Below are 24,097 nucleotides of genomic sequence, written 5' to 3'. Positions count from 1 at the left end.
TCATTCAGCAAGGAGTTCAAAGTGATCGTACGGTGTTAGACCGGTCTGGGGCTAGGAAGGACCCGATTTGGAAGCTGGGTCACTCAGCAGGTATTTGAAGCTGGGAATTGGGGCTGGGCCTCTCAGGAGGTGAGTGTCTTTGTGTGTGCTTCCTTTCCTTCTGCACGCGTTCGACAAGCTGTGGGTTGAAGGTTTTTTGACTGCAGCAGTGATCTGGCGTCGTGATTTTTGAAGGAGGCTGAGTTGAGTGGGATTTCGTGGGAATCTCGTCATGGCTTCGACAAGGAAATGCTCAGAAAGGTGTTTGGAGCTGGGCCTTCAGTGAGAGCAAGGGTGTTTCATTCAAGAGCACCCATTTTGGCTTTGCATAACCCTTGCCGTTTCGGCAAGGGTGTCTTGAGCAAATTGTGACTCCTCTGTTTTCAGTACGTTCCAAGTCTTGAGCTGATACCGTTCGTCATTTTGGGAAGGTATATTGTGCGTTTCCTTCAAAATTCTTTCATGGAGCTTGTCGTTCGGCAAGGCCAGTTTGAGCATTTGGTATGATAGTATGTTTGTGAATTCTTTGACAGATTTGGAAGGAGACTTCGCGTGAACTGGAGCTGGGCTTTGGTGACCTTGACTGGAGCTAAGGTGGGTGTCCTTGGCCTCGTTATTTCGGCAAATGCGGGCTTCACAAATTATTTCCAAATCAAAAGGTGCCGAAGGCATAACTTTCTTGACGAAGACCACACCAAGATGCCAATTTGTGAAGCCCGACTACAAGGCAAGGTCCCTAAATTCCTCTCGTATTTTTTTTTAAATTTCAAATTTGTATTTCAAATTGTGTGTAGGTACAAGGGATTTGAGAGGGAAGGTGAAATGGTGCTAGGGTTTTCCTATGAACCGAGGCGGGAGTATCCTTGGTTCTTTATAAGTCAACTGTAAGTGGTAACTTTGGCAGAGTAACAGTAAAGGTGAGAAAGTAGTTACCATTTTTACTCGGGTACTGTTCCCTATTTATAGGGATGTGAAAGTGGGAGGTTTGCACAAAGTTTCGATGTGGGACTTTGTACAAGTCGTCGTGATGGTGACACGTGTCTTGGAGATTAGGTTCCGCGATTAGGACTTTTGGCAGTCGGAAGCTTCGGCAGGTGCTTAGCACCTCGGAAGAATGTCTTCCTTCGATAAGGAAGAAGACGTGTCTACCTTTGGTGCTAGTCGCTTTGAGGCTGAATATACTCGATTGATTATTGTATAAACAGCTGTTGAATAATATTTGTATTGCAGACTATTAAAAGTCAATTTATGTCATATACAGTATGACATTGAGAGCTCTTCAATTCCTCATATCATTTAGTTTGGTTTTACAAGAATACCCCAACAATGGCCAGTTTGGGGAAAATAGCTAAGCAATAATAAAACGATACTAGTGCCCGTATCCAAGACTTGTGTGCTGTTCTTCAGGAAAGGTTACCTTTTCTGTAGATGGCTGGTTCGCAAGCCGACCAACATGGACACGATGCAGGGAAAACAGTTGAAACCCGTCATAGCGAATGAGAAAGCCAGGACTCGGTTTAGCAGTTTCAGAACCCTAGCTTTGGCCGATTTTCATCGCCTTTTTCTAGGACCGGGGGGCAATTACACTCTGCTGGGGGGCAATAGCTGTTGGTTCCAACACTAGGTTTGATGCTTTGACGAGTTTCCTTTTCTTTCTCCCTGGGAGGGGTAAAGAGAGTCAGATGTGTTGTGTAGGTCACATTAACCAAGGTCATGGGATGTCACGAAACATAGCTGAAGGCGATTTGGCAACAACAAGATCAGCTCCTTCATTTGTTTATGTTTCCTCATCATCAGTGTCTTCTAATAAAAGAAAAATACACGTAATAAAAGAAAATTTTGAAGATGACCATCTAGAAAAATACAATTACAAAAATAGAAAAAGAAACTTTGTAAGTCATGCAAAGCACTCGTGATTAAAAAAAAGAAAAAGACTTTGGCATGCGCGACTTAAGAAGCTTTTTATTTTTATTATTTTTTGCAATTGTAATTTTTTAGATGCATGTATCAATAGTTTCTTATCTGAATGACACGCATGTGATTAATGTTGCATATGGACGTGCGTTTTAACATTCTTCCAATTTTTCTGACTTTTCGTTGTTGTTGTTTTGTTGGAAATTATGCTTTTTAAAAAACAAAAAAAAAAAAAAACACTATAAGAGTGTACAAAAAATAGCATTGAAACAACCAATACTATCCAAAACCCAAGCATGAGAGGAACAAATGCGTGATCTTAAAAAAGACTCGTGCATGAACAACTCAAGGAGAAACAACAAGAAAAGAGAAGAAAGAAAAGGAAGCCTGAACACTAGTGGCGAAGCCACTCCTAGGCCAGGAGTGGCCCTGGCCCCTCCATTTTTTTGACTTCTCTCCTATATTATATAATGTAAGAGTAGTTCTAGCGGAGAAGCCAGGGGGCGGGCTGGGGGCGTTTTGAGCCCAAATCATGTTTCCAGCAGCAAAGGCTTGCCCTGGCAGGAGGTGGGGGCCACGAGCCTGGGCTGGCCAAAGGGGTAGTTCAGCCCGAGCGCGAGCGCGAGTTTTGGGCTGATGTCATCACTGACACTAGGCTGGCGTCAACCCACTCATTTGAATTTTTTTTTTCTGTTGCCACGTGGTGTCGTTTGGGCTCTCTGATCAGATTTTTTTCCTCCAATCCAATGGCAACCAATTTTTTTTGCAATAAAATACTGAAAAAAATTTGGAATTTTTTTTTAAAATACCCAAAAATTAATGGATTTTTTTCTATGAATACCAGCCAATTTTTTTTGAAATTTATCTAAAATTTGAAACTGAAAATTTTATCCGATTATGAGATATGAATAGTATTGACACGTAGAAACCTGAAAATCTTATCCAAATTAATTATTGAGGTAAAAAAATTTGTGGAAAAAAAAAAAGAATAGTAATTGCCCTTTGCCATGGCAATGGGTGGAAACGAAAATGGCTTTTTGCAAAGGCAACTACTATTCACGTGAATAGTGGCTGCCCTAGCCCCCCCTTGCCATGGCAAAGGGCAAATGAGTGGAGTTGCTCAAATAAATACAACTTACTAATAGACAACTTGTAATTTAAATTAATGGCCCCTTTAAAAATAATTAGGTATGACTAATTTTGAAAATTGTATCCTAACATGTGTTTTGAACACTTATATGTATTTGATATATGGGTTCTTTAGTTTTAACCCATAAAAAACTTAACTAATTTGGAAGAAAGATACTGAATTTTGCTTAATTAATATAAAACCAAAGCCACCTAATTTTACCAAAAGGACATCCAACAACACTAAAATTACTACATGTGCCATTGTGCTTAACTGTCAAATACAATTTATTTAATTATAAACCAAAACTTAAAACTGTCAAAACGACATAACATTCCCACAAAACACAACACAAAACGACACTACTCAGATTTAATCACTTCAAAAACTGGTTTCGCGCGACCTTTCGTCTCTCACTCCAAAAACGCAACCGACGAGCAGAAACGAAGACGAGAACGAGCAGAAACGAAGACGACGAGAACGGCGACGACCACCGACGACGAGCAACGACCACCGACGACGAGCAACGACCACCGACGACGAGCAAAGACCACCAACGACGACCGAAGCTAAACCGTAAGAAAATGAATCAGTACTCTCTTCGATTTTAGGTTTTACACCGACGAAGGTTTCAGTACTGTTTCTTCCTTTTGATTTCTGGTTGTTTGTCTTCGATTTTGACCAGAAACTGCATTGCAGTTTCTGGTTCCATAATTCAATTTCAGATTGCTTTTCGCTAGGGTTTATGGGAATGTGATAACTGCTCACGAAGTTAAATGTGTTTTGATATTAGTTTTAGATACTGTTTCTTCCTTTTGATTTCTGGTTGTTTGTCTTCGATTTTGAACCAGAAACTGCAATGCAGTTTCTGGTTCCATAATTCAATTTCAGAGTTCTTTTTGCTAGGGTTTATGGGAATGTGATAACTGCTCATGAATTTACATGTGTTTTGATATTAGTTTTAGCTACTGTTTTTGCATTTTGATTTCTGGTTGTTTGTACTAAATTTTGAACCAGAAACTGCAATGCAGTTTCTGGTTCCATAATCCAATTTCAGAGTTCTTTTTGCTAGGGTTTATGGGAATGTGATAACTGCTAATGAATTTAAATGTGTTTTGATATTAGTTTTAGCTACTGTCTTTGCATTTTGATTTCTGGTTGTTTGTCTTTGATTTTGACCAGAAACTGCATTGCAGTTTCTGGTTCCATAATTCAATTTCATAGTGCTTTTTGCTAGGGTTTATGGGAATGTGATAACTGCTCATGAAGTTAAATGTGTTTTGATATTAGTTTTAGCTACTGTTTTTGCCTTTTTGATTTCTGGTTGTTTGTCTTTGATTTTGACCAGAAACTGCATTGCAGTTTCTGGTTCCATAATTCAGTTTCAGATTGCTTTTTGCTAGGGTTTATGGGAATGTAATAACTGCTCATGAAATTAAATGTGTTTTGATATTCGTTTTAGCTACTGTTCTTGCCTTTTTGATTTCTGGTTGTTTGTAGCAAATTTTGAACCAGAAACTGCAATGCAGTTTCTGGTTCCATAATTCAATTTCAGAGTGCTTTTTGCTAGGGTTTATGGGAATGTGATAACTGCTCATGAATTTAAATGTGTTTTGATATTAGTTTTAGCTACTGTTTTTGCCTTTTGGTTTCTTTTCACATCAAATTTTGAGCAGCAGTTTCTGGTTGTTTGTTGCAGATTTTGACCACAAAAATTGCAGTGCATATCACAAAATGGAACAAGAAATGTCACCACAAAAGAATGAAGCTGAAAACCAACCAAAGCGCAGAATCAAAACGATGGCTCAAAGGATCAAAACAAAGCCAAAGCCAAACTATGATCGGAAAGCAAAGCACCCGGACTATGTCCAATTTCGGTGCAATGCCTATGCTTTCAACAGCATCATTAGAGACATAAAGGACAAGCTCAATGAAAGGCAGAAGAAGCTTCTCAAGAAAACCCCTTTCTGGAACTTGATCGAGCTGTTTTACCGCCAGAGAATTGACATGAATAACATGAATAAGTCGGACATTGACTTAGCACAGTTGCTCAAGACATTTGATCCGGATACAAAGTCCTTCAAATTTGGAACCAAATCATTCCAAATCACAAGCAATGCAGTGACTCAGATTCTAGGACTGCCAAATGAAGGCAAATCTGTCAAACTTGTCAATGATAGGTACACTGCTACCTTCAGAACAAGGCACTTTGGAGAAAAGGGAAAACCTTCAAAAAACCAGGTAGAAGCAGAATTACAAAAGACAATTGCCTTGGCAAACCAACAGAAGAAAGAAAAGGCAAAGACAGAGCAAAAGAAAAAAACGAACAAAGGAAAAGAAAGGAAAGAAGCTAAAGAAGAAGAAGAAGAAGAAGAAGTTGATTACGACAAGGAGGTGGTCAGCCTAATATTGATTCTGCTGTGCATGACATTCCTTTTTGCCAACTCTTCATCTACTTTGCATTGGAAATTATTTGAGCACTGCGTGAATCTAGACACACTTTCAAGCTATTCGTGGGCAAGAGCTGTTTCAGACTACATGAATGAATCCTTGACCGCAAAAGCAAAAGCAAAAGCAAAGAAGGGAGGAGAAGCCTCTATAGGAGCTGTTTCGGGTTGCACTATCCTAATATTGGTAAGTAAACAGTGGCTTATGCAATGCATTTTGAGTTTTAGGCAATGCAGTTTCCATTTAGTGCAATGCAGTTTCCATTTACTGCAATGCAGAAATGGAAACTGCAACGCAGTTTCTGTTTTATCCTATGCAGTTTCCAACTTAATTTCTGATATATCTTGTTTTTGAACTGTGCAGTTTCTACTGTGTGAGAGGACAAACATCATACAACCAATCCTTGGCAAGGAGAAAGAAACTCCTGCCATTCTTAGATGGAGTCTTGTGGAACTCCACACAAGATTCAACCAAATAAAGGACTTGAATGACATCGAGGTATGCAATTTATCGCATGTTCTGTTTTAATGTATCTTGAATGTGAATCCATGCTAAATCATTCTCATTGTACAGGGTATTTTCAAAACTCCTAAAAAGCGAAAAACTACCAGGGAAGAGGAAGACACTGTTGAGAAGGTAATTGAAATCTGTATACAGTGCATTGCAGTTTGTGTTTTCTACATTGCAGTTTGCATTTTATCCAATGCAGTTTCTGAATCATTCAATCTCATTGTACAGGGTATTTTGAAAACATATAAAAAGAGAAAAACTACCGGAGAAGAGGGAGACCCTCTTGACAAGGTATAAGAATCTCTAAACAGTGAATTATGCATTTCGGTTTTCGTTTCCTCCAATGCAATGCAGTTTCTAATTAGTTTCTGTTCAATATGCAGGAAAAAGAAAAAGAAGATGATGAGGGAAAACCTGATGATGCAATTCAAGACCTCTTGGTGAAGTCCATGACAGACCAAATCAACTACCGCCAACAACAAGATCCTAGCTTCGTTTGCCCGGAAAGATTACAACTGTGGAAGGATGAAAAGAATGAAGACAGTGAGAAGAAAATGAAGGAATTGTGGGATATATTTATCCAAGCAGAAAAGAGATCAAAGGAGCTGGAAGTGGAGTTGGCAACATACATAGAGAAATTAGATAATGAAGAATGTGTGACTGCCACCATGACAGTGGAATCTACAGTTCAGCTTAATGAAATACAAAATCTGAAAAGGAGGATTGCAGAATTGGAAGGCAAGGAAACTGGTATTGACATGGAGAAGATTGCCAAGAAAAAGGAGATTCAAGAAAAGTACAAGGCAGAAATTGAAAGCTTGTTGTCAGACCCAACAATCTTTGAAATGGAGATGGATCTGCCTACAAAACAACCAACACAACCAGTTGAAGAGAAAGAAGAAGAAAAGAAAGAAGAAGAGAAGCAACAAGAAGAGAGAGAAGAAGAGAAGAAGCAAGATGCTCCAACACCTGATGTTCCTTCAAGAGTACAAAGGGTGAAGAACAGAGAAAGAAAGAGGCTTCAAGCATCTTGCTATGTGTACGAAAAAAATAAGAAAACAAAAAAGGAGGCAAAAAAGGATGATGAAGAACTACCACAATTCAAGCTTATCTCTTCCGAGGAGGTATGCAATTACTGCAGTTCAAGCTGCTGCTTTTTTCTATTTTCTGCATTGCAGAAACAGAAACTGCAATGCAGTTTCCGTTTCCTGCAATGCAGTGTGTTATCTGCTTTACAGAAATGGAAACTGCATTGCAGTTTCTGTTTTATCGAATGAAGTTTCTAATTAGTTTCCTTTCAATCTGCAGTTAACACAAGAGGCATCTCAGCCCGATGCCACAAATCCAATTCCTGACCCCCCTAAAGGAACGAGCCTTCATGATTCAATACCTGTGGATCTACAACAATCAAGTGATGAAGATGAAGGACAAAAAAAGCAAACAAAGAAAAAACTAGGATGGGGTTAGAAAAAGGTGTGGTAGAAAATTCCAAAGCCGGACAGGGAAAGAATTGAAAAACACTACTTAAGCACTCAACTTCGGTAACATCTCTATTCCAAAATAACAATTCTTTCATCTTTTAATTATAATTAAACTAAAACTAATCTTGTGAATTTCATGTATTCGAATCCGCTGTGATATCTTCTGGGCAGGACTCAATGATGAGAAAGTGACAAACCATGATCTCAAAGATATTGTATGGGACCTGGAACTGTCACAAAACGTAAGTATTTACCAATTCTATAACACACACTGCACTGTATTTTTTATTTGTGCTACCTATATTCCCCATTTATAATTCCATTTTTCTCCAATCAATGTGAAACAGGTCATTGAGGCCTATATCCAAATAGAGGAGGATAAAATAGAGCCCATGCAGACAGAGAGTCCACAGTACATGTCCACATGGACTTGGGTAAGTATTATTTTGAAAATTCAAAATTGTTTAAACAGACAATGCACTGCAGTTTTCGAAAAAATATATACTAACAAATTGCCATTCTGTGATATCAGGCTTACATGCAAAGCTTCCTAGAGCCATCTTGGCACAGGTTCCTGTATGAACCCTTACTTGAAAAACTCGGGAAATGCAATGTTCTTTTCTTCCCAATTATTTCACAAGAAGAGTTCCACTTCACACTTCTCACATTTCACAAAAATGAACGAAAGTGGAGACACTACAATCCACTTAGATCGTTGGGACGTAGAAAAGAAGAAAGGTGCATTGACATTGCTCGAAACTTTGTAAGTGGAATGAAACTGTCTTAATTTCTCAGCACAAACACAAACAGAAACTGCATTGCAGTTTCTGTATTATACATACTGCCTAATTTCAGACCAAAACTATAATATGCAATGCACTGATTACCATTTCTTTTTCTCTTTTTTTCTTCTTCTTTAAACAGGTTAATATTGTTGAAGGGTGGCTAGAATATATAAGACCTCAAGCACGAGTGTTCATAGAAACAAAAAAAAAACCAACACTTGTGAAGCAAAAGGAAGGGCCCCCAACACTTGTACAAAAAGATTTGACTCCAAATGAAGAACTCATTCTCAAATGGATTATGCAAAATCCATTGCAGTTTCCATTTGAGGATGACATGGAATGTGCTCAACAAAGTGCATCTTCGTAAGAATTGTGTCTACTCAACTATTCATTACAGTTTGAAATCATTCAAAAGCAAAAAAAACTAATCTCGTATTTCATTTGCAGATTGGATTGCGGCATGTTCGTCATGTTCTATATGGATAAAATAGCACAAGGACAGCCCATTCCAAAAAGCGTGGACAAGAAATTCATGAATGAATATCGAGCACAATATGTCACAAAACTCCTACACCACAAAAACTGTGTAATTAATCGTCTCTAGTGATTTGCCTTTCGTTAACTCAAGACAATATGTATCTTAATTCTTGTGGATGTTTGTAAATATTTCTAGTTATGGTATATGAGAACATATTTCCTATACATATATAAACTGTAATATAATCTTGGAACAGGATGCAACAAAACCAAAAGGAAACAAACAAACTGCAATGCAGTTTCTGCAACAAAATCTGAAATAAACAGAAACTGCAATGCAGTTTCTGCAACAAAATCTGCTCAAAATCTGAAAACAAGCATTGAATGGTAGTCGAAAACGAATATTCACTCATTAAACAATTGTATAATTTTCATTAACTTCAAAAAAGAATCACAATATCCAATTAGACGCGGTGTAGCCAATTACAAGCAACTAAAACTGCAATACAGTTTTTGCAAAAAGTGCAACGCAGAAACTGACTATATATTCGCTAAACCATATCTAAAATAAAAAATTGTCAAATGAGAAGGAGTGTTCATATAATAGCCTTGCAAGTCTTCCTATTGTGCCCAGCAACACTGCACCGACTGCATTTCAATGGCCTTTTAAATTCACCAAAAACTTTGATCCTCTTTGTTGGTGGTCTTCCGGCTGGCCTCTTTGTAATTGGCGGAAGCACAACTCCAGCGGCAGAACCATTGCTGCCCAATCCTTTCCCAATATCTGGAATAGGAAAAATAGGACTCTCATAGGCTTTTCGAAAGAAGTCGGTTTTGTAGTAACACTCCACGTAATCATAAACTGAATCTCTCTTTGCTAGGATTGCAGCCACCGCATGTGTGCAAGGAAAACCGTCAATTTGCCAAAGACGGCAAGAACAAGTCCTTTGCTCGAGATCAACCATCACAGAATAATCAGCAAATACTTCAAAAACAGTGCTATTAGAACGACGAACTGCCCAAGTCCTACCGGCCTCCGCATTTTCACAGAGTCTAGTCTCCATCTCCGGACACAAAACTGTTGTCCACTTCTCCGCTTCAATTCTTCGTTGAGAATTCAATACCATCAATTTCTGTCGAATCCCTTCTATCAAAGGTAGCACCGGCAAATCTCGAAACACACCAACCCAATTATTAAAGGACTCCGCTAAACTGTTTGCCATCTCCCCATAACGCATTCCTTTGAAAAATGCGTTGGCATAGTGATCTCTAGACAAATCAGATATAAATGTCTTCACTTTCGAACTCCCAACAATCACCAACTCCTCCATTGCTACCTTAAACTCTTCCTCCGTAACAGCATATGCGCATCTACTAAATAAATTGATAACACGGTCTTGGAGCAGTTTCCCATAACCTGACTTCGGGTACTTTGATATCAAATTCTGTTTGAGGTGATAATAACAGTAAGAATGAGGCCATCCGGGAAACACAAACCCCATTGCATTTAACAAACCTTGATTGCGGTCCGAGAAAAAGGTCACCACTCTCCCCATCGGTAGCAATATAGAAGCCAAATGTTGAAGAAACCAAGTCCAATTCTCCTCTGTCTCAGAATCAACAACTCCAAAAGCTAGAGGATAAAACCCTGCAAAACAAAACCAAAAGCACAAGTATAAGCAAAAAAGGGAAACTGCAGTGCAGTTTATGAAAACAAATCTGCTCAAAAAAGGGAAACTGCAATGCAGTTTCTGCTAAAAATTGCAACAAATGAAAATCTGCAATACATTACAGTAACCATACCTTGATTTCCATTCTTTCCCGAAGCACACAGAAGCTGCCCCTTGTACTTGCTCTTCAAAAACGTAGCATCAATGAACAACAAGGGTATGCAATATTGAAATCCAGCAATGCAACCTCCAAAAGACACAAAAAACCGTCGAAAGCGATTAATTCCAGCTTCACAATCAAGAGTGCAGAGAGAACCAGTGTTAGTTTCCTTTACGGCGTCCACATACCACACTAACTCGTTGAAGGACTTCGACTCATCACCGTGAACGTCCAATTTAGCTAACTCTTTGCCAAACCATGCGTGGTAGTATGAAATGTCTATACCATAATAATCTTTGAACTCGTGTATAATCTCAACTGGCTTCAGCTCTGGTTTTGCACGAATTCTGTCCACAATGAGGGAGGACACCACACGAGACCTCATCATCTTACTCTTTGATTCCTGTATCCGACCCGCACATGTATGAACATTATTTAACGTCCGAATTACAAAACTGCCAGTAGCTTCACAACGAGAAGCATAAACACGCCAGCTGCAACCCTCCAATTTCTTATTCGAACAAACAGCAACCACCCGCTTCTTGTCATTGCCGGCATATTCAAAATTAAATCCTACTTCAAGAGCGTACTTGCACAATTTCAACCGGAACTCCTCTGCACCACCGTCAAACTTCTGCCCCACATGATGTATGTATGTCTCCCACTCATTCGACAACAAAGGCTTAGCACTTGCTCTCTTCGACCTGCCCAAAAACTCGTTTCTGTCTTCGACAGTACTAGAACACGACGACTCGCCCTTTTCACATGCTATCAACTCCTTATTTACACAAAAATCACCACTATATTCACTGCTCCCGCATAAATCCTTCACTAAAATATCAACAGTCTTCTCATTTGATATCAACAAAAATGTCCTCATCAAGTCCAAATCGCTATCCGTTTCTAGAAAACAACTCGGATAACTGGGCACCGAATACCGTAATGTGAAACAACCCAACTGCAAACCCCTAAACCTCAGACACAAAGTCTTCAAAATATCAACCATGGATGACTCTGATGAAACTGAAAACATGATGGTTTCCGACTTATATGTGCACTTGGCAATGACACACACCTCCATTAGCCTTGAAAATGCAAACAAAACAACAAACAAAAACAGAATATCAAAACACGTTTGACTTCATGAGCAGTTATAACATTCCCATAAACCCTAGCAAAAAGCACTCTGAAATTGAATTATGGAACCAGAAACTGCATTGCAGTTTCTGGTTCAAAATTTGCTACAAACAACCAGAAATCAAAATGCAAAGACAGTACTGAATATCAAAACACGTTTGACTTCATGAGCAGTTATAATATTCCCATAAACCCTAGCAAAAAGCACTCTGAAATTGAATTATGGAACCAGAAACTGCATTGCAGTTTCTGGTTCAAAATTTAGTACAAACAACCAAAAATTTTGAATCCAACGATTTTGAATGGTTAATCCCTATAAACGAAGCAAAACCTAAACAAAGAGTAGTTTTGAATCCAACGATTCATCCATTTTTCCAAAAACTGCATTGCATAAAGAACAACAGCAAAAATGTGTAATCCCTAAAATCGAAGACAAATCTGTGTTAGAGGGTCATTTTCTTACTGTTTTTTTCCCAAGAGAGTGAAAATCGCTTCGATAGTCGTCAGTGGTTGTCGTTGTTGGTGGTGGTTTCTGCTCGTCGTCGTTGCTGCTCGTCGTTGCTGCTCGTCGTCGTTGCTGCTCGTCGTTTCTGCTCGTCGTCGTTGCTGCTCGTCGTTGCTGCTCATCGTCGCTGCTCGTCGTCGTTGCTGCTCGTCGTTTCTGCTCGTCGTCGTTGCTGCTCGTCGTTGCTGCTCATCGTCGCTGCTCGTCGTCGTTGCTGCTCGTCGTTTCTGCTCGTCGTCGTTGCTGCTCGTCGTTGCTGCTCATCGTCGAACGAAATTTGCCTGCCAAACGAACGAAATCTGCTGCCAAACAACTGAGCTCGAAGACGAAACAGAGAAGAACACGAAGCTGCTGCCAAACGAACGAGAACGAAAACGAAACAGAGAAGTCGCGCCTTGTTTAAACATTCAGGGGCAAAAGCGTCATTTACTGTATAGGTTTACAAATGGGCCAACGAATCTGGGCCTCTCTTTGGGCTAATCCAAAATAGTAATTTTTTTCTAGGTATTAAAACTAAAACCAAAATATCCAATATCTTACAAACTAATTAATAAAGTTAATTATGTCTAAAACCTAATTTTTCTTTGATATATTTATGTTTTCTATCTCGGCCCCCTCAATCTTAAAATTCTAGCTCTGCCCCTGATGAACGCCACTTATATGTATTTGCACATGAAAACCACAATGCCACCAACAAAAATCATCACCCTACATCAGAAAAATAAAACAGAAAATTAAAACTAAAAGCAGCATAAACTAAAGAAAAAACAAATGACGTTAAGCAATTTTTCGGACTTTTAAAACTAGAAAAATATGGCTCGACTTTAAAATAAGAAATCGTTGTGACGGTTATCTAGAGAAATACAATTGCAAAAACAAAAAACAAAAAATAAAAAGGTTTTTAAGTCGCACGCGCTTACGCTCGGAGAGGCTAGTTAGAAGAAAAGGAAAAAGAAGAGAACCCAAACAAACTGCTTTTAACCACCAAGACTTCTGCTATCACACAACTCTCTCTCTCTCTCTCTCTCTCTCTCTCTCGGGGACATAGAAAATGCAGGTTTCAGGTGTTATTGGCGACGTTTCGTTGGTGATTCCCTCAGGCGGTGGTCTTAGCTGGCCAGAATTCAGACACTTCCATTCGCATACGCTCTCTAACTCCAAGCCATTTCTTTCTGGTGCTTTTTTCAGAGTAAGCTCTCGCCCACTCTCATTCTTGTTTTGCTCTCGTGTTTAAGCCTTTGGTTGCTAAACAGGCGTGAGAAATTGATAGGAATTTTTTAGATTTTAATTAATGATGTTTGGATATTTTTTTTTAGCCTTTCGTTTCTTTGGGATAGATTGGACACAACCCAGATCAGATATTTTGTTTTCCCTGTTTGGTTTCCTAGAAAGTGTAGGCAAATTTGTGACTGATATACAATTATCTATCTCCACTTGGTTTATTGAAAAGCTATTTCGCGAATAAATTAACAATGATAAAATTTTACTTCCTTAGGAACATATTTTCTTTTTCTTTTTTGAAATAAATGGAGCCGTACGTATTCAGACTGCGTGTGAACTGTTTGTTCATTTGAAGCTAATTCTTCAGTCATTCAATTGTTGGTGATCATGAAATTTCATGGGCAACAGTGACCAAAAGAATTAGACCTTGTGCTCCCAATATTTATCAATCAGATTGGGTTTTAGTTTTATTTTTTCTATAATTTATTTAGGTTATGAAGAGTTATCCCTGCAAAAACGTTAGATAAAACTGAAACGAAAATGTGGATAATCAAATGGCTAAATTTTTTTCAATTTAACTGAATTTTTGCATGGATAATCGTTGATAGAAAATCTGAAAACTAAACAGTTCCAGTCATTGGTTTATATCCCAGAAATAGGATGTACATATTTTAAGGAAAAATAAGGACATCCTTAATACACTCATGTCTCTATATATTTTTTTTTTTTTTTTTTGCGCATATGTTGAATTTTGCTATTTTTGTCAAGATCCTTTTTCTATTGCGCATACCCTCATCGACTTTGTCAGTGTTGTCATCTGATTTATGCCTTTTTATGCCTATGTTCTGTCTTGTCTAGTGCAAAAAAAGAGAGGAAGAGAGAGCAATCTATATACTTAATTTCTTTGCCTGCCAACAGTTTCCTCGCTCTTTCTTTCTGGATCTTCTGATTTTTCTGTTATATTTTTCTTTACCACAGGGTTTATAGATGAATTTACCTGTTCTACATACCATAAACTTAATGAAGAAAAAAACAAAAAGATACCAAATGTACTAAGTAAACCATAATAATCTTACCTAAAAGACTCATGATCCGAGCCATAAACTGAAATGGTTGCCGCAACATTAATGATAGTTGGGTGGCACCAAAAGACTGCTTCTTCTTTTTTTTTTTTTTTTTGGCTGGGTGAGAAATTTATAGTATTGGGTGGTGGAAGGAAGGCTGAAGTATAATGGGGCCATATGTTGATGGCTATCATTTAGGCTATTTGGTCGGAAAGAAAACAAAGGATCTTCGAAGATGTTAAGGGTGGAGGAGGTGTAGCAGAAGGTTAATTATCGGGCGGCACTTCGGGCATCTGTTTCTCCTGATTTTAGGAACACTTCTATTTTGAACATTGTTTTAGACTGGAAAGCTGTAGTGTCTTGAACTGTTTTGGTTTGCTAAACTAGTTATAGAATGAATTATTGTTTTCTCTTGTATATTTATGGTGGAAAGCTTATCCATAGTGTTGTACAGCTTCTTTTGTTAAATAAACTTTCCTCTCTTTGTTTTTTATAAAAAAAGTTTGGGTGGTAGTATTGAATAGGGGAAATCTGAATCGGTGTTATAAAAAAGGAGAAGTGGAGTAGCTTTGAGTGGATGTGGCTCGGTTTTTTTTTTTTACTATAAGTGAAACTGAGTTGCAGATGAGTAAGAAAATACATGCTTAATGCAATGTCATTGGTGAAATAACTGATGGTTGTGAGATATGTTTGTTTTGTTCACAAAATGTTGCACAACTTTGTGATGGTTCATATCTGGGTAAATCTCACATATTTCCTTAAAGCAGGCATTTGATTTCATTAATGCCAGTATTTAAAGCAACTGAAGTGCCAATCGAATGGGAAGAACCAAATAGTATTTAGGGTTTCAAGCAACTATGGGAAAGGTTAGAACCAGTACCCAAAATTGGTGCAGGCTTCAAGAGGTGGCCACACTTACCGGGAAAGGAGGTGGTTAATTTAACCTTAACATTTTCTATTATGATTTAGACCTCTTCTTTAATCATATCATTCTTCCGACAGACTCAACTTACCAGTATGAGTCATGAGAACTTATCTTCATAAAGTGGAACTGTTTACTACAGTCTAGGTATCACCGTCGAAAGTTGACAATCTCCTTGAGAAACAAAAATTGAAACATAAACCAGAATCTGCAAGTGTTTCAAACCCAAATTCCAGACAATCCCCACATGACAATGTAATTTATTAAAGTTAAGAGTTATTAATAAAGAGAGCAAAGTTTACCTGTGGAAGATACTTGCATTATCACCCAAACTGGACCAAAAATGGCAAAAGGATCCATAAATAAAACTAGAATGGAAGGAGCAGAAGATGAAAAACAGAGAATAATGACAGATGCATAGATGGGTAGAAAAAAAACTGCTGTCAACTGCTTAGCTGCTAAGGATCATCTGTTTTGCCTTCATTTTGTAACGAAAATGATATATTTGATTGATATGTTGCTCCAGAATTGGCTTTAGAGTATTATTTTTCCCATGTCTTTATTGAATTTGTATCCCCATATATTTACCAATTTCTAATCCTTTTGATTCTATGCATTTGTATCCCCACATGTTCTTGCATGGTATCATTTTTATAAGCTAGTTGCCCCAAGATAGGGGCTATTCACCATTATGTATGTCAGTTTCCAAGTAACACTGATTATCTTGATTTTAGCATTGATTTAATATATGTATATGTATACGCACTGAATTTGACTGCTGAAATCCAATGAAGAGAGTTGTATGAATATTTCTGCATCATATTGCCATATCCAGGGTGGGCACTAAGGCAAGGTTATGAATGGTTGGCGCTTTAACAAAATATTTTTCTTTTCTTTTCTTTTCTAGAGCTGTCCTTCATCTTGCATCCCAAAGCTGGGAAACGGACTGTATAAGTGCCGAGCAAGAGGGTTGATTGTGAGAGCATCAAAGGATTCAAGTGATAATTTGGTGCCAGTTGCTCCCCTTCAATTTGAATCCCCCGCCGGCCAGCTTTTGGCCCAAATATTGCAAAATCATCCACATCTACTATCTGCAGCCATTGATCAGCAGCTTGAGAACCTTCAAAAAGATAGAGATGCCCGGAGAGAAGAAACTTCTGCTTCATCTGCAGATCCCCTCTACAAGTAAGTACTGTGATCTCTCAAGAGTAGTTATTTTAGTTTTGTTCTTGAATGGACGGTAATTGGTAAATTTTTACATGTTGAAACAACTCAGAATTTGATGCACACTGATGGAATTGTTTAAAGATCCTCTTTGGACGCCCACCACTAAGCCCATTGGCCCAAATCTAACAGCAAGGCCTTTTGGTAGTGTAAGAGTCATTTAATTTTAAAATAGTTATAATGTAAGTCAAAGAGTTAATCTGAGAGTTAATAGGGGTTAATAAGAGTGAACTTATTTGGATCTTAGCTTCAATGTGTTTTAAGATTTCTTGGAGTTCTATTATTTAATGTGACTTAATACTATTTCTCTAGAAATTAAATTATTTAAAAAATGTTAAAAATTGCTAATTCAATTTCAAAGTTAAAAACAAAAGCTGAAAAAAAAAATGGAGAGAGAGAGTACATTTGGGGTGGGGGTGTTTGGGTGGCTTAGAGTAATTAAGCAAAAGTACAATCATTTAAAGCCCATCATAATCATAAGCAATAGCCACCTTGTGTTTTCCTACATTACACATTGTAACCTAATGCTGCATACGGACTTTATCTTACCACCCAACTGACTTCATAGCAGCAGCATTGCTGATCAATGTGGGGTAACAATGTGATATGGGAGCAGTTTCATTTTCAAATTAGAAGGGATTATAAGTATTTGGTTTGGCACGATTTTTAGTTTTATGGGATAATGATACTTGTGGCATTGAAAACATGAATGGAATTGGCAGATCATTAACTAATGGGAGAGAATAAAAACTTTCTTCAGGCTTGGTCCACCTGCAATCAATTTGTGTCTTTGGGTCTATTAGCTTGATACTGTAAAACTCCACAGGATGCAGACCAGTGGTCATACTGAATTCGGCAGTTGAACCCTCAGTTTTGTCAGTAGTAATTGAAAAGAAAAATAAATATTGCAAAAGATTTCATTAGGTCTGCACTGTTTCTATCATCCCATCTTATTTCACCTTCTTGATACAAGATAAACTTTGACATCTATGTAGTTGCCTACCTTTGCTTTGAATCTTTGAGATTTAGTAGTTTACACTACAGGTTGTACCATGTTATGTGCTGCTCTAGTTATTTCCGGGTTTAAACTTAATTTTTATTTAAAAATAATTATTGATGGCAAGAGCTTCCTAGGTAGCTGAAGTACACTTGACACATGCCAAGTAAACTTTTCTAGTCGTACTGAACTGGGATGTGAGATTTAGAGAAAAGAGTACTTGTTTTCATTTATTTTCTCTTTTCTATAATTTGACTTGAACCATTTTTGTTTAAATATAGAGTGCGGTTCGATTTGTATGCATGTGCTTGTGTTTACATGTGTATGACAACTGATGGGTACAATTTAGCACAATGCTAACACCTCAATGCTAGTACTTTAAGATTTGATAGGTACCAGCAGGAATATGATATAATTTCACTAAGATCAATCAATCTAAGAACTTTGTGCCAATGCTTACCCTTAGATTGTTGCACTACCATCAATCAATCTAAGAATACAATTACCTTTCCTGCAGTTGCAAAGCTGATGCATCACTGGCCTCCCGGAGCCTATTGCACACCGGTCCATCCACCATTTCGATGAGAGCAATTAGATGACATCCAATCAGAGACTCCGCAAACTACCAAAAAACAACCTGCATATGTTTCCCCTCCATTAGCCACATTACAGTACTAGCACTAGACTGTCACCATCCTCACCAGTGATCAGTTGGTGTCACACCACTCACCACCTTGAGTCTTGACTTACATTAGGCCTCCATCAGTATCTTACCTTCATTAGTTTGTACTGCATTTCTGACCTACCATCACCATCACCTCTTTCAGGCTGAATCATAGCTCCAAATTTTCTTTCTTCTCTTGAAAGTCAATTTTGAAGTAGACATGATTAGGTGTCTAAGAAGAGATGCTGTTATTTCCTCAAAAAAAGAAAAAAAAAAGAAATGCTGTTGTCATGCATCTCTCCATACTGTACGCAGTTTGAAACATATCATCTAACAATGTCTTCGCATACTGGTGCTTGCTCTTTATTTGTTTTCCCCAACTATTGTTTGATTCATTGTTTTGGTGTTGGAGGATATGGAGTAACTTCTTAAATAAATTCATGAATTTTAGGCGAATAGCTCAAGTCAAAGAGAAAGAAAGACGCATGGCATTGGAAGAGATAATATACTGCTTGATAGTGCAGAAATTCATAGAGAATGATATTTCAATGATCCCTAAGATATCAGCGACCTCAGATCCCACTGGAAGAGTGGATTTCTGGCCAATGCAAGAAAAGAAACTAGAATCTGTTCATTCTCCTGAAGCATTGGAGATGATACAGAGCCACTTATCCCTTGTACTTGGAGAGCGACTTGTGGGCCCTCTTTCTGCGATCGTTGAGATTAGCAAAATCAAACTTGGAAAGTTGTATGCTGCTTCAATAATGTACGGATATTTTCTCAAGAGAGTTGATCAGCGGTTTCAGCTTGAGAGAACCATGAACACCCTTCCTGATGGTTTCACTCCAGACGCAGCACCAGCAAACCAGCTATGGGATCCGGATTCCTTGATCCGGATACCTCCAGACGGTGGTAGTGATAGTGATGGAGGTAGTTACATGAACAATGGTGATGACAAGTCCTATCGACTGAGATCCTATGTGATGTACTTGGATGCAGAGACTCTCCAGAGATACGCTACTATAAGATCAAAGGAAGCGATTTCTTTGATTGAAAATCAGACACAAGCACTATTTGGGAGGCCTGACATCAGGATTACTGAGGATGGTTCAATCGATGCCTCTAACGATGAAGTAATTGCGCTTACTTTCTCTGGATTGACAATGCTTGTCTTGGAAGCTGTTGCTTTCGGATCATTCCTATGGGATGCTGAAACCTACATTGAATCCAATTATCACTTTCTCAAAAGCTAAATGTTCATTTATTTACGCCCAGAAGCGAGGCTGCTGCTTATATGTTTTAGAGTATTGAGCCATGGTGTAATGAGTTTCCTGTAAATATAATGGTTAGTCACCTCTTGTTACAAAAGTTGCTGTCTAGATGTGTTGCCAATTTGACCTACTTGATCCCAAATGTAACTGCAGGAGTATTACGTGGTGCTGGGCCTCGGGCGTGCGACTCAACACCATCAATGTTGGTGATTTCTAGTGTCTTCGTCAAAATTTTAAGATGGCAGCAATTACACAATCCGAGTATACCAACATGCTATGTTGCCCAGATATCAGTATAACTTTAAAAGTATGAAAATACGATATGGCAATACGCCAATTATATTATTATATTTAATTAATTTTAGATGAATTAGTTCTAAAATATAATACATTTGTTCTTTTGAGGGATCCTCAAACACCTTTTGAAGTGAAGCCAAGTATGAATTTTATTTTCACAATCTGAATTGTCTATTTTTTAAATCTTCATTCAAAAATCATCCTTGTAAAAAAATATTAGACAAATTAGAAACCATTAAGACATCTTAGTTGTGACCAACAAAATTGACGGACATGGTGCTTCTAGAAAATATAAAATAACAATCGTTTAATTGAGTGGACAAACACATCCAAATTCAAGTAATTTTTTGCATATATTTTTAAGGGAATGAAACAACAATATGTGTAATTAGACCCAACATCAAATGGTTAACAAAAGAAACATCTAAGATCTGATTGTAATTAGACCAAACATCAAGGAGTGCAATTGAAACTTCCTTCATGGACATCTAGAGCTTACCAAAGCAACTACCCCTTCTTTTAAACAAAGGCTTAATTATTCCATACCCAACCGCCCCGTTATTCAAACAAACTGTGACCATCATTTCACTTGCTCCGTATATTTATTTATTTATCTTTTTTTATGTATTTCATACCCAAATTGACCTACTCCTCATTAAAAAAAAAAATTAAATAACAAAAAATTTGATTCGGTCAATTTTGGAAGGGGCAGGTTAGTATCCTAAAATCTCATGTATAAATTAAACTCATTATTTATAAAAATAAATAAAAAGCCAACAGGTCTAATCCAGTGGAAAAGGCCTTTTACTTGCAGACTAGAGGTCTCAAGTTTGAATCCTCAAAACATCATAGTTGTGTGTGTGGGTGTGTGAGAAATCCCCCCTCCCTTGTAGACTATCACTTATACCTTTAAAATAAAATAAAAATAAAAAAAGAGGGAGAGGGGGGCGGGGGGGGGGGGGGGGGGGGGGGGGGGGGGGGAAATTGTGGTATTGTGGGGAGGAGGGTGGAGAGGGGAGGGAGATGGGGGTTTCATAAATAGACTCATTCTAACATAACATTTATTTAGAGGGAAAAAAGACCCATCAATTAACCACTTGCCATTTTCTAATTGATTATTAGTGTGTTACGATGTTCAATTGAAAGTACAACATGCAATTTTTTCGCATAAAACCCCAGTGACCATAAAGGTATTTAATTCAACAACTTAACGGAAACTAATTGCAAATTTATAAATTGTAAGCTTTGATTAATACGGTGATCAATTTAGCTAAATTTATTTCTCAGTGACCAAATTGAAATTTCATGTAAAACCTAATGACGAAAAAAGTATTTAAACCTATATAATAATATGACAAAAAGTAAATGCATATAGATATAGGTGGTAAAAGGCTTGTAATTATTTTCGACCAAAAAAAAGATGCATGTAATTACGTTCTTTTTTAATATAAGTGATGTTTGGGCCTAAATTCGACACACCAAAGAGATCCAGAAACAGGCCCGTGGTGAAATACTTATCCAGTCCCAAAAAGACCCAAAGCTGTCATATTGGGCCTTTGAAAATCAGCCCACAAAATATTGTTTAAACTCAAGCCCAAGAGACTAAAGACACATTCACGTGGCTACCTCACCTCTCTGGAAAGTCAGCAAATCCAACTAGAGTTTTTATGTGAGAAGGGACGTTTCTGAAAACACTGCCGAGAAAGAAAAATCAAAACCGCCATAGGATCAGCTCACACAGACGGTGGCATTAAAATAAAAAAAACCGTCAGCCAGGAAACCAGGGAAGGGATCGCTATAGGAAATGACCACTGGGAGTCTATCTGCCATAATTGATAAAAATCTTTCCTGCTTTACGTTTTTTGAGAAATCTTTTGCCGCCCATTATTAAAATTTAAAACCACCTTCAAAAGGAGGGTCTCTTATAAAAACAGAAACAGGCAAGAAAGAAAAGGGACATTCTTTTCATCAATCAATCAAAAAATACAAACAGGAAAACAGCTCTAGATCAGAATTCCAAAGTTCAGACTTAGAAAATAAGTCCTCTGAAAGCGAGATCCCTCTCGTTACAAATTTGGTTCAGCAAAAGCCAAAACAAACACAGCTTGAGTTTTCACAAATATGAAAACCTCAACAAATTTTTATAGCATAGTTCCAGCTTGTTAAATCCTCGAGAATAGCCACTTCTGTCCTTTCAAACTGAAGAAGTCGCAGTTCTGCCCGCTCGAAAAGTCTCCCAAGGCTTGAAGTAGATTAAAGCTCTGCCAAAATTGAACTTTGGTATCGATTTACAACTGAAGCCAAGCAGCTAAAGTTGTTGACAGTACAGTCCAGCATAGACATACCCAGTCCAGCCCGGATCAGAAGTTTCTACCCAGGCAGAAATGAGATTCCAGCCATCTTTTTGCCTTTCTAGAGTTGATTTCTCCATTCTTAATTTTGTAAAAGGCAGTTCTGCCTGAAACAGTACTTTATTATTATCTATTCTGGCCAGAACAACCATCTTGATACTGAGATAAATTGTGAAAGTCCTCACCAGTCTGAGGCAAGAAAAGAACTTACTTGGGAGATATTCCTCACCCAAATTCACAATCGTTTGTTTTAGAAGTCAGTAACTTGAGGCGCAGGTTATCCACTCTAAAAATGAGTCTGCTAGAATTTACATTGCTAGCAGTGGCACGCTCGCACACCAAAGAAAGCTGACTTGTTGACCAACAAGTGGTCTCCAAGCTAGTGGGGAACTTCGCCCTTCCATATCAGGAGTTAAACACGAAAACGGGTGAACAAGTGATAGTCTAAACTAAGGTGCCATGAAAGTTTAAATATGAGACTACTGATTTATAAGTCAATGCTATTTTCAATTGAGATAGAACCCATTGGTGGTGGCTTCTAACGTTACATCATGTAATTAAGAGCAATTATCAATCCAGTTGAGGTCATATGTTAGAATGTTAGTAAAATACGGAACGGGATAAGTACAAATAAAATACATATGTGTTTTATTTGGCAAAATTTTTGAAAAATCCAAATGAAAAGTTTGGCCACTATATAATATTTTAATATAATATTTTAAAAATTTGTAATATAAATGTTTTTATTTAATAATATGTGAAAAATACGTGTATTAAACATGAAGAATATATATGTACATACATGGATAATGTATATATTATACATTTGATTTTTTTTGTTTTGTTTAAAGTGTATATAATCAAGTATTTTAATACATGTATGGAAAACGAAAAATATATACATATGTATATAACACGAATATTATAAAAAAATTACTAACAATAAAAATACAAAATTTACCTTAGCAGTGTTTTTAGTCTCTTGTTTTATGATGGGCCATATATACGAAGATGTCATCAACCTTCTACTCCTACGTTACTCCCTTCATAGCTTAGCAGATGTCCCTTTTCTAGCGTCACATTAAAGGCTTGGGTAGATAAACTTAGCCTAAATTATTGAGTTTGATGATGGGAACATTTGGCTAAGCAGTTTAAGAAATCAAACTTTGTATAGGCAGCCTAGCTATAGATTACGACTTCTTCCTATTATTATTTTTATTTTGTTCTTTAAATACGCTAGCTCGGGCTCACACGCATATTTATTCCTGTATTCTGTCTGCTTAGCAAATAACAATTAATTAATTAATTAACAAATATGTCTATACTTTATGATAAAAATTTGTAATTATGCCTATGTTTGTTTATTTGTATATTTTTTTAATTGTACGTGAAAAATAATGATAAAATACGCAAATAATTGTTAAATGTTTGAAACAAACGTTTACTGTTCGTAAAAAATATGTACATATGCCGTTAAGAGCATGCCAATAAAAATAGAAAAAATACATTAATTAATGTAATATGCCGTTAAGAGCATCCGCAATGGTTGTTTAATAGTTCAGTCCAATGAAAAAAAATACAGCAATTAATTTATTTTTCAAATATATTCAAAATTTGTCTCTTTTTAAAGATCTCTTTGAGAATATTTTAATAGTATAATTTTTAGTATTATTAAATTATTTTATTTTATTTTATTTGAATATGTAATAATAAAAAAATATGTAAGAAATATGAAGTTATTTAACTGTATCATTATAAGTAAAATTATAATTCAATTATTGCATGAAATCATTGTTAGACAAATCGTTGGATGGAGTATCAACTTTATTCT

General features: G+C 37.2%; 3 protein-coding genes and 1 long non-coding RNA gene across 5 annotated transcripts; 3 read left to right on the top strand and 1 right to left on the bottom strand.

Annotated features, from left to right (window-relative positions):
- Positions 5,444 to 8,507, top strand: LOC109949185 (gelsolin-related protein of 125 kDa-like). Its single transcript, XM_020563959.1, has 9 exons — positions 5,444 to 5,716; positions 5,894 to 6,028; positions 6,104 to 6,331; positions 6,424 to 7,164; positions 7,349 to 7,502; positions 7,693 to 7,763; positions 7,869 to 7,955; positions 8,054 to 8,259; positions 8,446 to 8,507. The coding sequence occupies exons 1-9, from the start codon at positions 5,507 to 5,509 to the stop codon at positions 8,468 to 8,470; spliced, it is 1,857 nt and encodes a 618-aa protein (XP_020419548.1). The 5' UTR covers positions 5,444 to 5,506; the 3' UTR covers positions 8,471 to 8,507.
- Positions 8,581 to 9,008, top strand: LOC109949138. The gene is made up of 2 exons (XR_002271621.1): positions 8,581 to 8,669; positions 8,754 to 9,008. It is a non-coding gene; the product is annotated as an uncharacterized LOC109949138 (long non-coding RNA).
- Positions 9,120 to 11,694, bottom strand: LOC109949184. The gene is made up of 2 exons (XM_020563958.1): positions 10,587 to 11,694; positions 9,120 to 10,431 (listed from the first exon to the last, which is right to left on the bottom strand). Exons 1-2 carry the CDS (start codon positions 11,692 to 11,694, stop codon positions 9,380 to 9,382), a joined length of 2,160 nt encoding a protein of 719 aa, XP_020419547.1. The 3' UTR covers positions 9,120 to 9,379.
- LOC18777333 (UV-B-induced protein At3g17800, chloroplastic) lies at positions 13,086 to 20,076 on the top strand. Of its 2 annotated transcripts, XR_002271655.1 has the most exons (4): positions 13,086 to 13,444; positions 16,370 to 16,647; positions 18,799 to 19,692; positions 19,772 to 20,076. XR_002271655.1 is itself a non-coding variant. In XM_020563782.1 (3 exons), the coding sequence occupies exons 1-3, from the start codon at positions 13,307 to 13,309 to the stop codon at positions 19,598 to 19,600; spliced, it is 1,218 nt and encodes a 405-aa protein (XP_020419371.1). In that variant the 5' UTR covers positions 13,086 to 13,306; the 3' UTR covers positions 19,601 to 20,072. The 2 variants fall into 2 exon arrangements, 1 of the variants encoding a protein (XP_020419371.1); XM_020563782.1 differs by having other exon boundaries at positions 18,799 to 20,072.

This window comes from Prunus persica, chromosome G5 (genome assembly GCF_000346465.2).
Source record: "Prunus persica cultivar Lovell chromosome G5, Prunus_persica_NCBIv2, whole genome shotgun sequence".
In the NCBI taxonomy this organism is placed as follows: domain Eukaryota; kingdom Viridiplantae; phylum Streptophyta; class Magnoliopsida; order Rosales; family Rosaceae; genus Prunus; species Prunus persica.
Note: the sequence above shows the minus strand (reverse complement) of the source record. Positions and strands in the feature narration are given on the sequence as shown.

What these genes read in the sequence shown, in the direction of transcription:
- LOC109949184 (XM_020563958.1), bottom strand. Translation starts at nt 11,694, where the DNA reads ATGGAGGTGTGTGTCATTGCCAAGTGCACATATAAGTCGGAAACCATC. An exon ending in GGGAAAGAATGGAAATCAAG is followed by an intron (nt 10,432 to 10,586) that starts GTATGGTTACTG and finishes TTTGTTTTGCAG; the next exon opens with GGTTTTATCCTCTAGCTTTT.
- LOC109949185 (XM_020563959.1), top strand. Translation starts at nt 5,507, where the DNA reads ATGACATTCCTTTTTGCCAACTCTTCATCTACTTTGCATTGGAAATTA. An exon ending in AGGGAGACCCTCTTGACAAG is followed by an intron (nt 6,332 to 6,423) that starts GTATAAGAATCT and finishes TTCAATATGCAG; the next exon opens with GAAAAAGAAAAAGAAGATGA. An exon ending in ACATGTCCACATGGACTTGG is followed by an intron (nt 7,956 to 8,053) that starts GTAAGTATTATT and finishes CTGTGATATCAG; the next exon opens with GCTTACATGCAAAGCTTCCT.
- LOC18777333 (XM_020563782.1), top strand. Translation starts at nt 13,307, where the DNA reads ATGCAGGTTTCAGGTGTTATTGGCGACGTTTCGTTGGTGATTCCCTCA. An exon ending in TTTCTGGTGCTTTTTTCAGA is followed by an intron (nt 13,445 to 16,369) that starts GTAAGCTCTCGC and finishes TTTCTTTTCTAG; the next exon opens with AGCTGTCCTTCATCTTGCAT. An exon ending in TCTGCAGATCCCCTCTACAA is followed by an intron (nt 16,648 to 18,798) that starts GTAAGTACTGTG and finishes CATGAATTTTAG; the next exon opens with GCGAATAGCTCAAGTCAAAG.